At 50.3% G+C, this 13,561-nt stretch overlaps 5 protein-coding genes across 5 annotated transcripts; 2 read left to right on the forward strand and 3 right to left on the reverse strand.

Moving 5' to 3' along the window:
* Positions 1-74: 74 nt before the first annotated feature.
* On the reverse strand, positions 75-2,066 carry BO87DRAFT_403584 (Zn(II)2Cys6 transcription factor domain-containing protein; the record flags this gene model as incomplete). The annotated part of the gene is made up of 4 exons (XM_025625782.1): positions 75-1,107; positions 1,162-1,666; positions 1,718-1,816; positions 1,880-2,066. The coding sequence occupies 4 exons, from the start codon at positions 2,064-2,066 to the stop codon at positions 78-80; spliced, it is 1,821 nt and encodes a 606-aa protein (XP_025484281.1).
* A 259-nt stretch (positions 2,067-2,325) lies between these two features.
* On the reverse strand, positions 2,326-4,348 carry BO87DRAFT_350281 (translation initiation factor eIF2B subunit gamma). Its single transcript, XM_025621069.1, has 2 exons — positions 3,919-4,348; positions 2,326-3,831 (listed from the first exon to the last, which is right to left on the reverse strand). The coding sequence occupies exons 1-2, from the start codon at positions 4,097-4,099 to the stop codon at positions 2,423-2,425; spliced, it is 1,590 nt and encodes a 529-aa protein (XP_025484282.1). The 5' UTR covers positions 4,100-4,348; the 3' UTR covers positions 2,326-2,422.
* Positions 4,349-4,580: 232 nt separating this feature from the next.
* On the reverse strand, positions 4,581-7,519 carry BO87DRAFT_443247 (glycoside hydrolase family 71 protein; the record flags this gene model as incomplete). The annotated part of the gene is made up of 1 exon (XM_025628085.1): positions 4,581-7,519. The coding sequence occupies one exon, from the start codon at positions 7,514-7,516 to the stop codon at positions 4,766-4,768; it is 2,751 nt and encodes a 916-aa protein (XP_025484283.1). The 3' UTR covers positions 4,581-4,765.
* Positions 7,520-7,671: 152 nt separating this feature from the next.
* On the forward strand, positions 7,672-9,234 carry BO87DRAFT_421922 (uncharacterized protein; the record flags this gene model as incomplete). The annotated part of the gene is made up of 1 exon (XM_025627082.1): positions 7,672-9,234. The coding sequence occupies one exon, from the start codon at positions 7,672-7,674 to the stop codon at positions 9,232-9,234; it is 1,563 nt and encodes a 520-aa protein (XP_025484284.1).
* Positions 9,235-11,153: 1,919 nt separating this feature from the next.
* BO87DRAFT_372884 (MDR family MFS transporter) lies at positions 11,154-13,315 on the forward strand. The gene is made up of 6 exons (XM_025622397.1): positions 11,154-11,441; positions 11,508-11,835; positions 11,886-11,957; positions 12,007-12,513; positions 12,587-12,747; positions 12,812-13,315. The coding sequence occupies exons 1-6, from the start codon at positions 11,211-11,213 to the stop codon at positions 13,214-13,216; spliced, it is 1,704 nt and encodes a 567-aa protein (XP_025484285.1). The 5' UTR covers positions 11,154-11,210; the 3' UTR covers positions 13,217-13,315.
* The last annotated feature ends 246 nt before the right edge of the window (positions 13,316-13,561 follow it).

A 13,561-nucleotide genomic window follows, 5' to 3' on the forward strand; every position in this document is an offset into this window, starting at 1 on the left:
GTGAGTGGCGGTTCTTGATTACTTCTGCTAGCGGTTATGGACAGCAACCGGCTTGGGGGAATTTCAGTTCCGCAGCTTCAACTTTGTATATATTCTCTGTAGACACATCTAAACCCACCGTCGTTGCAGCGCTGGCACGGCTTCCCCTTATCACATCGCACCCTCCGTCGTCGACACATGTCGCACGGCTTCTGTCGCATGGAGAACACGTGCACCCTTGCTTGGAAAGCCGCACTGGATCCAGCTGAGCCGCAGCTCAACCCACTTTTGACGCAGTTCTGACAAGGGTCATCCTTATCACATTTAATCTTCTTTGATCGGCAGTGACCACAAGGTGCCTTCAACTTCTGGTTTGACGTGGGTGAAGGGAAAGAGACTGATTTTGTCCTCTGCGTTCGGCTCTGCAGCAGAATGTGGGCTTCACCCCAGACCTCCTTCCCGGCCATCTCACAAGCAATATCTAGCCAGAGTATCATCCGCAGCTTTTCTTTCACACAGCTCCACTGCACGTTATCTGAAACATACATAACCTCAGCCAAGCTCTCGATGAACCAGTCTCTGCCTGGTCCATTCCTAGCTGCTATACCGCCCATCATGAGGATCCACAGAAACAGGATATCGCCATGTTCCAGGACTGGCCAGGTGTCGAGAAGCTTATTAGTATCCAACTCTGATTGTAATGCCTTCGCCAGTGTTTCAAACGGAGCTCGGACGCCAGAAAGCGGAAACGTCACCCCGATACTGTAAATACTTGTCGCCAGCCGACAGACTTCGGATATAGCTCCAAGTCCTGTGCCAGTAATCCTCCCTATGCTCATCAGATGATACTGAACTAGATTGCGCTGGTCGCAAATTGCCTGGGGTCTGTATGACGAACTACGTCCGGAAACGTAGTCGTCAATTGTTGCTGTGTAGACTTTCAGTTCCTGCATAACTTTGCGGAGTTCCGGATCAAGATCTATTGTGTGGAGGAGCGTTAAGCGATTAGCTGTGTTAGTGATGCCAAGAAGAAAGTGTCTTTCTATCTCGAATTCGCTTTGACCAGATAGTGCGACGAACGGAAGAGGCGGAGGAGAAAGTAGCAGCGTAGAGTTTACTAGTACCCGGCTAAGGAAAATGTGAGTTTCTGATCCTGGATCCGGTTTGGGCAATGTTGCTTACTAGAATGCTGCGGCTGCAAGACCAGGCGTTGTAACTTGAGAAAGGCCACCCCTTAAGGATATTATTCTGTGAAGACCCATTTGATGCAACTGATTGGGTTCTCTGGCACTGTGGACATCCAACCATTGTAATCCTTGCAGCGGGGCCTGGAATGGAGACCGCTTGGACCACTGGTTGTCATCATGAAGCAATGGCTTTTCGACCATCATCAAGACTGCCAGGATGGTCGCATCAGCAGTTGCTCGAACAGGATCGTGTAGTGCTTCGTTTATCGAAGTTATCGTGTCCAAGTAGTATTGTTTCAAATACGGTACGACCTCTTTGGTCGATGTCAGGCTAGCCATGTTGGCCGAGATCAGGCCATTGATCCTCTCGTGCGATAGGGAAGACAGTACTATGGCCTTGAATGTCGCCTGATCGTTAAGTGACATAGGGAACCAGTATTGGAGATACGGATTGGACACATCGCGCGACGGAAGTACACGAGGCGTCATGATGGCGAATCCTACAGATAAATGAGCCTTGTATCGATGGATCCACACGATATAGAACTTACGATAAGAGAGAGCCCGCCTCACGAGCCGTGGTGGAAGAGATGATGGGAAGATGTTCAAGGGAATGAGGTCCGCTCCGGGGTAGATACGAGTGATCTCGCCTGCAGAACCGGGCCATGTTAGCTGTCGCGTTGGCTACACGTCTGACGAGCGTGTAGCTGTACTATGATCGGTTTCTTCCTCCGTTTCCACAACACCAGTGGATAATGGAATATCGGAAGACATATTAACGTTGAAAGGTCGAAGATCACGGTTAAGTGTGGAACGCTCCATTAGCTCGAATGGAGGTGCATCCAATAGGGACGCTAGCATTTTATTGTGAATAGTATGGATGCCACTATCAAATACCATAGTGGACGGGAGATCATTGAAGGATTCATGAGTTTATCTCAAAGCCAAGATTATAAATGGTTGATCACGTGTGGTCATCATGGAGTCTTATTCTAACCTGTTATAACCAAGCGGGTTTAGGCTGAATACGAAGTTAGGCCGGAATCGGAGAAGGTCGAACTGGGCCGGCTTTCGACTGTCAGACACTACAAAGGTACTAGACTCCGCAGGTATGGTAGGTTATATTATTGGCCAAAAAAGGACCACTGTTCACTAGGGACGTAACTTTTCAATGTCATTCGTCTATCTCATCAAGACATAAGCAGGGGTATGTGAAACATGTATCGAATCAGTCGTCACCGAACTCATCAACACACTCAATCGTCGAAATCCTCCGTTTCATCCATTCCCTCATCTCCTTCATCATCCAGACCTTCGAATACCATGAACTTCTCGTTCTTAGCATCCGTTTCTTCCGGAACGACATTGGCATCCTGGACTTCGCAGTCCTTGAGGACGGACTCACGACCAATCCTAGCTCGTCGGCCAATGAGACAGCCGGTCAATTGAGCCCGAGACTCAACTACTGCTCCGTCCATCACCACGCAGCGAGTGAGTCGTGCACCACTGGAAATGTGGCAGTTGGGCCCGATAACACTCTCCTTGATGACACATGTTGGCTCCACGGTTACATTCTCAGCAAGCAAACAGTCACTCTTCGTAACCGTGCACCGTTGGGCTACGCCCTCCGGATGGGCAACCTTCTGGTTATGCGCAAAAGGCGATGCTGCCTGACGACCAACTTCCTCAATGGATTCCAACTTGGCCAGCCGAAGTGATGTTGACAGAAGGATAGCCGAACTGTCAACTCGTCGGACAAATGGTGCCGATCCTTGTTGGACATAAGCAAGGATTTGAGGATGTTCCACAGAGTGTGAAGCCGCACTGCCGACCTTTGTAGAACTTATGTTGTTGAGGTCAATCTCGTCCTCCACTAAATCACCGTCGTGACTTTTGTTGTCGTGCTGACTCTGATCATGGAAGATCTTATTCATCCCCAGCTTATCCCCTAGACCCTTTTGCCACCCCGACTTGGCCCAATAGCCGATAAGATCCTCACTCACTGATTCCAGCTTCTCCTGGTGGCGAGCTAGATCCTTGACCCAATACGGAAAGACGTAGAGATGCGCATCGCGATAACTAGTCAGCATCTTGACCTGCGCATACTTCTGAACTAATGCATGGCGCACAAGAAAGCCCTTTTCCTGTTCCATCCTCTCTTTCACAGTATCCATAGGCATTGACATGAGTAATTTTGATAGACCAAAGCGCAAGGCTGATGGTCCGTCAACAAGATGTGATACTACCGGAGCTTCATCCTGCTCTAGAGGCGCAACAGCCACAAAGTCGGTGGCCTCACCCTTTACACTCTCCTCACGACCTACTGTCTGATAATATACGGCAAGCCCGCCGCGACGGCCACCTTGCTCCCCACCCGGGCCATCAGGGTTCCCTCCCAGAGCTCCCTGAGTGACCAACCACGCCTCTAGTATAGATTCACCTGGGATGTCACATATAAGGTCGCACGGAAGAAGTAGGAAGTCTGTCTTAATGCATTCTTGAACTTCCGGAAGACGGAGTAGTTCGGCCGTTCCCATGGTCATTTCGAGGTCTTTCGGGGCCACGACGGACACGGAGGGGGCAGGAAGCGATGTGAGATGTGGGTTTTGCTTTAGAGCAGCTTGAAGGGGGGCGAGGGAGGATGGGGGCGTAATTAATGTGATGTCTAATACGAGACGAGCCGCAAAGTTAATCATTGAAAGATCTCCGAGTGAAGACAGGGGGACATGTTATTAGTTAAACGCAAACGTACCCGTAATGCCCGATCGTTTGCAAAAGTCGATTGGATAGAACACCATGGGCCTATTTGCTATAGGAATGAGACTCTTCGGGTACTCCTCCGGATTCGATGTGAAGGTGTTGAGAGAGACGCCCGGGCCGCATAGAATGAGGGCCTGAAAGCCCGTCGAGGGCACCGGAGCCGAAGATGGCATGGTTTGAGACCGATAATCTGCGAGGGAGCAGACTGCGTATTATGCGCCTTTGGAACAGACCACTCTATCACTTGGTTGACCCCGCGCCGCAGTAATGAGATCGTGGGAGTTTCGACACCTGGAACGCGACTGCGCTCTGGAGAAGCTCCAGTCTGTTGTGTCAAGTGCTAGGGAGCATCAGAATACTCAGATACCGCGTTCCGACTAGGCACTGGGGGCTATATGACCGGAGATTGCTCGACGTGGTCCGTCGCGAACCAACTGATGCCGTGAATGGGAGCTGAGTTCGGGGATGGTCACGTGCTGATAGCGGAATGAGTCAGGATCGGGAGGGCCCGACATTAGGTTTGTGGATCCCGTGCACGGTTCATCAACTATGGTCTTGTGAGCTTCAATCCTACCTTTATTATAAATCCTCCGTTCAGAAAATATTCTTCATCCTGCCATGACTTCAGTATTAGTCGCGTCCGCTAATGTGAAGCACGCGGACACATCGATCTCTACGGAAGTTTCATGAGTTTACGTTTTACTCAAACCAATAGCCGCTTGTATGAGACCGTTATAGCCGTCCATCTTCTGCTCTCATAATACATATTTGACATAGTAAAAACACATGTCCTATGAAGGGAAACCAAGAGTGCGCAAGGCTATCTTGCATCAGGTATTTCAGTAACACACCGACCTCACATCAGGGAGGTCATCGCTCCACGATTTCCAGTCCGATCCCAGGCTACTTATTTCATCATCCGTCAGCGCGCGACGGGCATTGGCAGCTTCTTCAAACTCTTCCGGAGTCCGATAACCGCCCATCAGGGCAATTTCGAATATATCCAAGATTGCCGAATCTGGGTCGGTGGCAACGCCATAAATCGTACTGCCCAATGCGCCTGCATCTCCGATGAGCGACATCATATCGGCCAGTTGTTCCAAACCGTCCGAAATCAGCCTGATTTCGCCGAGAAAGGGGACAACCATTAGGACGCCAAAGATAATCTCCTCAATCATCGCCTTCTTTTTCTCTTCCGAGGCCTTATCGGCGACTTCAACCACCTCGCCCATGTTTGCGACCGCTTGAGCCAGCGTGAAGACGACGGTCGAGATGGTGAGAAGCACATCGTTCATGCTTCCTCCATATGCACCAGTGGCCGAGAGTATCTGGGTCAGGTATATTGTCTCGGTCAAATTATAGATTCCTGGAAGTGCATCCTCGGTGATCGTCTGTGGGTTGGTCACGGTGATGTTATCAGCCGGTAGAGGGTAACCCTTCAGCACACCCTTGTCAGGCTGGCATGTCTTGCCAGATCCTACGCCGCAACTTGATCCGACATCTTTGTCCCCGAATTGTACCCAGTCCTTTTGGATTCCGGTGGTGGCTGTGAGGTTGGCCCAGAAGGCAGTAGCGTTGGTGAGGTCGTAGTAAATTTCATAGTCGTTGTAAAGCTGCTCCACGTCAAACGGGCATGTGGTTGTAGAAGCGTTCACGCCATCTTGGGCAAAGGTGCACGTGAAGAAGGCATTTCCAGCACCCCCAGGATTCATGTAATCCTCCAAGTCTCCAGGAACCTCCTCGCGGATGTACTCCTGGTACTCAGTGAATTTCCCGCCATAGTTTGAGATGATGTCCGTGTAATTGGTCATCGTATTGTTGAGCATGTCGGAATGGACACCAAGAGCATAATAATTGACACAATAGTCTTCTATGGAGCTTAGAGAAGACTTCAGGCTCTCAAAGCTGTCGAAAGTGAGGGTGTAGTCGCACGTTTCGACGTCATCGGCACAATCCGAATCAGGATCATCATTTGTGCACACTAGATCTGTGCTGTTACCAGCAACGCTTTCTGAACATACGGGCGATGGACAGTAGCCTCGATCGCAGGCAAAGTCACATAGACCACTGTCAGTATAGACATCCATGGTGTAACCATATATGCTAGTGTTTGCAGTAGGCGGCACGTCTAAGGGACCCGTTGCGGTACAAGTGCAGTTATGGATGGGACAGTAACCATAGGCGCACGCATAACTGCACAAACCTGTCAGGTCACCGGTTCCTTCTCCAGAAGTACAAGTGTAAGGGGTGAAAGGTGACACAGTAGACGTAGCAAGAGCCACTTCGGTAGTGGTGTAGGCAGACGAGGGGCAGTACCCGTAGTTGCAAGAGAAGGCACAGAGACCCGAGTAGTCCTCCGTCATTCCAGCGGCAGGGTAGCCAATCACTCCCAGACTCTTAGGCAATTTTGCCTGGGGACCCATTTCCTGACACAGACATGCCCCAACAGGGCAGTATCCTAGCGCACAAGCAAAGGAGCAAAGGCCGTTGAAGTTGCCTACCCCCCATCCGCGGATGCACACCTCGTCTGCGAGAGAGTAGGTCAGGGTGGCTGAGATCGTGGTGGCCGACATGGCGCTGCCTACCCAGGCGTTCCAATTCTCAATTCCATTTGATGCAGCACAACCTGTGACAATTTCCTCGCCAGTGAAGCTCGCAATGGTATCCCCGCCTCGAGTGATAGCCACCTCGACACTTCCTGCCTGAACCGAAGATTCGACGCTACCATGGTAGATGCCAGTCCCTCCACTGGGGGTACTATTCCATGACGCACCTAGGTCTGTACCCCCGACTGTCACCGAAATATCTGCTGAAGAGGCTAACAGAGCAGAGAAGAATATCCGATCTTGTGGGATCTCGTATGGCCAGTATTCTAGTTGTAGTTCGCTCGCAGTATTGCCAGTCGTCCCGCCATCTGACGTGCAGCTTCCCCGGACATCCAATCGGTACCATGCCTGAACACCTTCCTGCGTAATTGTCGAGATGTTGTTCTTATAAGTATCAGCGAGCCAGGGAAGGAACGCTCGCCAACCGTCGTGTGGCATGTTCAATGCATAGTTATACGGGGCCTGACCTGTTCTGAAAGCTGTATAGGTTGACTCAGCAAGCGAGGAGTCAGCGTCCGGAGTAGGGCCGATGTAGTGTGATTCACCAAAATCATTCCATGAGATGATTTCAATGAACTCAGGGGCCAGAAACATGGCCTGGACCCAGCGGTCATACCAGAGATTATCACCCCGCCACAGCCAGTTCTTGCTGTATCCAGGCATGTTGGTAAAGAACCAGGGCGAGACCGGCATCATGTATGGTTTACCATCCAGAAAATCGATATAAGAGGCGTCCACATAGGTATTCATATCACTTGGGCCGTACGGCCATGCCGCCCAACTGAACAAGCCGTCAGCCACCCCATCTCCAAGGCTCACGGCGACTTCAGCCCCTACGGAGGACCAGTCAGGAATGAAATAGCACCCGGTCTTCTCTTTAATATCGACCCAGTCGCCTGCATTATCAGGACCTTCAAATGTAGAGACAAAGGGCTTCGACTCATATCGCCAATATGCTTTGGCCGATATGTAAGGCCAGAGCATTTCATGATACCGGTCATGTTGTTGTCCTCAATTCCGACTCTGGAGTATGTAAAGTCAATCGAGTCGTGACACGGGCCCTGGTGCATCAACTTCAGGACGCACTTAGCCAACTGCCCAAGTGTAGCACTCATGACTTGGTAGACCAGTCACTTCATATGCTTATTTATGTTCGGACAACAGTTCTTAGTCATGGTGGTCGGGTTACTCTTGAAGGGACTTCTAACCTGTATGTTCCTTCCGACCGGGGACAGACGGCACCAGTGCCAGATCATCCTCTGACCAAGCTTGGACCTTTTCCCCAAGTTTTCCATCACTCCAGCGATGAAGCAAAGTGCCGACAATTCTCCTCCTGCTATCAATGGCTATCTTGCGACGTTGAATTCGCCGAGTCTTCGGGAACGGCGGTACGGATAACATCGTACATCAATAACCTCCACCCAAATAACACGAGGGCATACGCTTCCATTGAAAAGCTTATCTCCCTGGCTATAGCTCCTTGGAATGACGTTCTGGTAAAAGGGTATCAAGGTCGCAGGCCCCGGCGGATCTACACATATGGTGTCTCTAATAGTGAAGTACCCCCATGGGCAGAATACCCGCCGAAGGACCTACTCCCAGTTGTGCCGTATCAAAAAATAACTCGATTCGACTGGGCCTCAGAAGACTGGCAGAGCCATTGTGACAAGGTCGAAGAATATCTTCGGCTACCAGATGTGGATCCGAAATATCACGTTTTCCCACCAGAGCCCGACGATCCACCAGAGACCCAAGACCTTCTGGGTTACATGACACCGGAGATGTGGGAATCTCCCAAAAGCGTCGAGAGAATAGTAAGGGCGAAATGGAGACGACTTCATCGGTTCTCATACCCCGAGCCAGGCATCTCCTATACGTATGAAGACTGGAAAGCGGGTGAAACCGCAAAGCCAATCTTCGGTCCGTGGGAGTGGGAAGGTGAGTATGAGATGACTCAAGATCATGAATACTACTCGGTGTCGTTGGAAGACGAGTTTCGGCAGCAGGGCCTGCAGGTAATTGTGCGGGTCTTCAGTATCGACCTGACAACGAATGAACCCCATTATCCCGGGGATCAAGATTTCCATTTGGACGGCATGCTCAACGAACATAATGTCGCCACTGCCCAGTTCTGCTATAGCTCGGAAAATATCACCGAATCCCGCATCTCATACCAACAAAATGATGATTTGAGTCTGCATGGTCACCAACCGGATCCCTTGTGCATCTACAGACTTTACGGCACACCTCCTTGCCCGGCAGTTGGCGAGGAGCCAAAGGCTCTAAATCTTCAAACACTGGGCTCGGTCGCAGTCACTAGCGGTCGACTTCTCGCTTGGTCTAATACCTTGCGTTATAAGAAGCACCCTTTTTCTCTTCTTGACCCAAGTCGCCCAGGACATCAACGGTGTGTCGTCTTGTGGTTGGTTGATCCCCATTATCGGATCTGCTCAACTCGAAACGTACCCCCTCAACAGCATGACTGGTGGCGCAACGCCGTACTGGCGAGCTCGACCCTGTTATCGACCTTTCCCAAAGAATTGATTGATATGGTAATGAATGAGACAGGACCCTGGCCAATGGATTTGTCCGAGGCCTTGGCGTACAAGAAAAGGTCGGAAGCAGAGAGGGAGGAAGCCCATGAAGCCCAGAAGTCGATGTTTCAAAACTATTGGTTCTGGTATGATTTAGAATATCGCTGAGCAGATTTGTAGGGGTATATTCGAGGTTCGATAGCTCATTTATGCTGAGAGAGGGTTGTTCGTAGATTATGAGCATTTGCTTCCCTTCATTGACTTGGATGTGACATACTGTCTACCGGACGGGGGAAATACTGCGCTCTATAGAAAAATATATCTAGTATGGATCAAATGGATAATTGATGCTGACTACATTTCGGGGGACCTCGTCGTCTCAACCTTTCACTGACGATGGCCATGAACACATGTTGGCCGGATGTATTTCTAGCTCCGAAATAGGGTGAGATGGAAGTTACGATGCGTCTTTCGCTCGCTCAAAGCCATACACTTCTTATGTAGAGCCTCACTAAATTTACATGTGGTAGGCGACGCCAAGGACTTATTCGCAAATGCTGAGTCTGTTAATCTTACCAGCGGATGGTAATCAGCTGTAGAATATATATATCTCTAAAGCCCCACAGGCATGATCGGTAAAATTGATAAGCTTGTCTTTTATTTACTATCCAAGAGAGATGGTTGCAGATCAGTTGCCAGGGCTATTAGTAGCAACAGAGCTTATACAAAAATGATGCCTGCTAATACGGTCACTCTTACTTTGAATTGGGATCGCTTATACCTGCTTGCCGTCTACACAGCCCGTTGCTCGATAGCGACCGCTGCTATGCCCACCAAGGCCGACCTTTGGCTTCGCGTAGCACTCCACACACTTTAAAAATTGTCTGGGAGAGACTGGACCACAGATCCTTTCTACCTGCCTCTAATTGGCATGGTCAATGCGCTTAATCGGCCGTATCTGATTCCGCGGTCGCTATATTAGCCGGCGTTAATGGTAGCCGCTACCGTCCCTGTACTTGCAGCCTGAGTCATAAAATTCGGTGATAGAAAGGGACCAGACAACGAGTAAGTCATATACCTTAATCTTCGTTTCCTGCCTAAATCATTGGCCAGTTCTAGTTTTAACCTCGAGCAGGAGATCTGAAAGGTCCATGAGGTGATACGTGGAGTCCCATCAGCCGCCGACCAATTTTCCGTTTCCGTTCCGCGGACATTCAAGCTTTCTCGGCATTCGGGGAGATAGAGCCCCGGCCTCGACTCGTTTCAGTTGAGTCCTCATACAGGACCGTGGAAGGAAGCAGCGGAAATTTAAGAAGACAATAGAAAGTGGCTTTAGCGGTGCCGTAATATGAACAGCATGTTGCATGTTTTTGGGGCCATTTACTTCACAAGGCATCATGGCGGCAAACGTCAGGCCATGTGTCATGTATGCGCCTGTGGCCTTTTTTTCACCGCATCAGCCACATTTCAACATGCAATGCGAATGTTGATTATGTGTCATAATGATATTCTAGACGGGGGCTATTATGCCTACCACTCCAGGAGAGAGCCTCGTGTGGGTTCGGGTTCCATCAGATTAATGTTTTAGTTATTGATCGTCATTGACTCATCGGTTGCAAAGTGGGGGTATTCCCGCTCGGAACCCGATCAGGAAGAATCAGGGTTGCTTTTAATTCTTTGCTCTTATCTCCGGTGCCAAGGGCCGTGGTTGGCCCACGGCGAACAGACACTAGTACTACTCAGACCACACGTTATTTCTTTTCCTACGGAATATTCTGTACGATGTACGATGAACGGAGTACGCCCTCCGATCAGGCATCGGGTCTGGCGAATAGGAGGATCTATGGCCCCCACCACGCTGCCAGTCATGCTGTGACAATGGCTGTGAAGTTAGCTCTTAGGGCTTCAAACAAACGGGGGCGGTTTACTTTTCCCGTGGTCCACGTTCCAATAGAAGCTTCTACTAAGGGCCCGCGGAGGCCGTAAGCACCGACTCGCCGTGTCGCCGCAATCATCAGTTTCTTAACTCCGAATTTAGTGTCGGAAAGCCCGAAACTTCTGCATGGTATTTATCTCCTTGGGTAGCTGCTACCCATAGCTGAAGATGTTTTTCTTCTCAGTATCGAAATCAGGCTTCCTACATCATGGAGAGCGCAAAACATAGTGAAGCGACGTTACAGGCGCAATCTGTCGCCATAGACGACAAGAGTCTACGTGAAGATGTACACACCCCACCAGCAGAAGCGCCAGTTCCAAAATCCGATGAAAAGCCCGACGAGCACAAGTGGCTCACAGGCCTCCCTCTTCTGATGGTCATGACTGCAGTCACGCTGGTGGTGTTTTTGATGTTATTAGATGTGTCTATTGTGTCTACGGTGAGTTTACTGCTAACAGTAATCGATGCAACTTTTGTGGTACGGTACAGAGTACTGACGGTTCAGGCTATTCCTCATATCACGAACCAATTCCATTCGCTTGATGATGTCGCCTGGTACGGTAGCGCATACACAATTGCGAGCGCATCGCTACAGCCTCTTACTGGCAAATTCTACGGCAACTTCGTTCAAAAATGGACCTTCCTCGGCTTCTTCTCGGTTTTCGAACTCGGCTCTCTCATCTGCGGTGTCGCTACCTCATCCAAGATGCTTATCGTTGGAAGAGCTGTGGCCGGCATGGGGTCTTCGGGCATGGTAAACGGCGCGCTTAATATCTTGGCTAGCATCTTACCTATGCATAAGCGACCGATGTTCATGGGATTCATGATGGGATGTGAGTTCTCCACTCCCAGCTACAAGTGATAAAAGCTGACACTGGAGTAGTTTCTCAGCTGGGACTAGTATGTGGTCCGCTTATCGGTGGCGCATTCACCTCATATTCGACATGGCGTTGGTGTAAGTGTTACTCCTCGTCTATTACTAGACATACTTCTAACCACAACAGGCTTCTACATTAATCTTCCGATTGGTGCCCTGGTCGGCATCCTTCTGATCTTCACTAACATTCCGGAACAACATGCAAAACCCAGAGCTGCGGAAGTCTTCCGGTCGGTGATTCTTAAGAAATTCGACCTCTTCGGATTTGTCCTGTTCGCACCCGCCGCTATTGAGCTGCTGTTGGCTCTCCAATGGGGCGGCAGTCGGTATCCCTGGAAGAGTTCGACCATCATCGGTCTGTTTTGCGGGTCCGCTGCGACGTTCGTCGTCTTCGGTCTCTGGGAGCGGCGCATGGGTAATGATGCTATGATTCCGGGGCAGTTAGTAAAACAGCGCATAGTTTGGAGCAGTTGCATGACCATGTCGATGATGTTCGGAATGACCATGGTTATGGCGTACTACCTACCCATCTACTTCCAGTCCGTGAGAGGCGAATCCGCCCTCATGAGCGGTGTCGACTTGCTGCCGAATATTCTATGCCAGCTGGTTATGGCAGTGCTCTCGGGTATCCTTAGTAAGTGGCTAGCATCTACGCCCCCTTAACGCGCCCCCTTAATCTATATCCCCGATCCCTAACATCCCCCAAGCTGGCAGATTAGGATACTATCTCCCATGGGCCATCTTTGGCTCCATCATGACCTCCATCGGCACTGGTCTCCTGTCAATGCTCTCCCCCACCACCTCGACACGAGATTGGGCCGGCTTCCAGGCCATAGTAGGTCTTGGACGTGGCGCTGCCACTCAAGTAGTATGTTTACCCCCACCCCGACATCCGTCGCCCACTGGAACCCCAAACTAACAAATGATGCCAGCCCATGGTCGCCATCCAAAACGCCGTAACCCCCGCTCAGATCTCCCCCGCAATGGCCATCCTCACATTCAGTCAAACCTTCGGCGGCTCTATCTTCCTCGCCGTCGCCGAGGTCCTTCTCACCGCAGGCCTGAGAAAGAAGATCCCCGAGTACGCACCGAGCGTCAACCCCGAGACTGTCATCTCAGCGGGCGCTACTGGATTCCGGGATGTCGTTCCAGCCAAGGATCTTCTCTCGGTGCTAGTTGCGTATTCGAAGGCGATTGACGAGGTATTCTATCTGTGTGCGGCGCTTTGTGTGGTTCAATTCTTCTTTGTGTGGGGCATGGGGTGGAAGAATGTCAAACAGGGGAAGCAGGAGCAGGAGAAGAAGAAGTCGGGTGGGGAGGGTAAGGAAGTGGTTTAATTGCACTTTTGTTTTCTGTGGAATGGGTTGGGTTCCATTGCATGGTTTTGCGGTGTTGCGTTGGAATATTATAGAGTCATAGTTGACTTGATTAGCGACTGGTTCGTGTTAATGATAATTATCTCATCTCAGTCTTGGCATTGTATGCTGCTTATTGTAGGGAGATGGAAAGTGATGACAGATTTGCTCAATAATTTTAGGAGGTAGAATCGTCGAGAAGTACGAGTTTTAGTGGTGTAGGTAACAGAATTGTGGCAATGATCGGGATACTCCTACACGGTTGAAACAGCACGTTTAGGACACGCGAAAATACACACACACACAGAGAGAGAGAGAGGGGGGGGG

The sequence above is a fragment of the Aspergillus neoniger genome (genome assembly GCF_003184625.1).
Source record: "Aspergillus neoniger CBS 115656 unplaced genomic scaffold BO87scaffold_3, whole genome shotgun sequence".
In the NCBI taxonomy this organism is placed as follows: Eukaryota; Fungi; Ascomycota; class Eurotiomycetes; order Eurotiales; family Aspergillaceae; genus Aspergillus; species Aspergillus neoniger.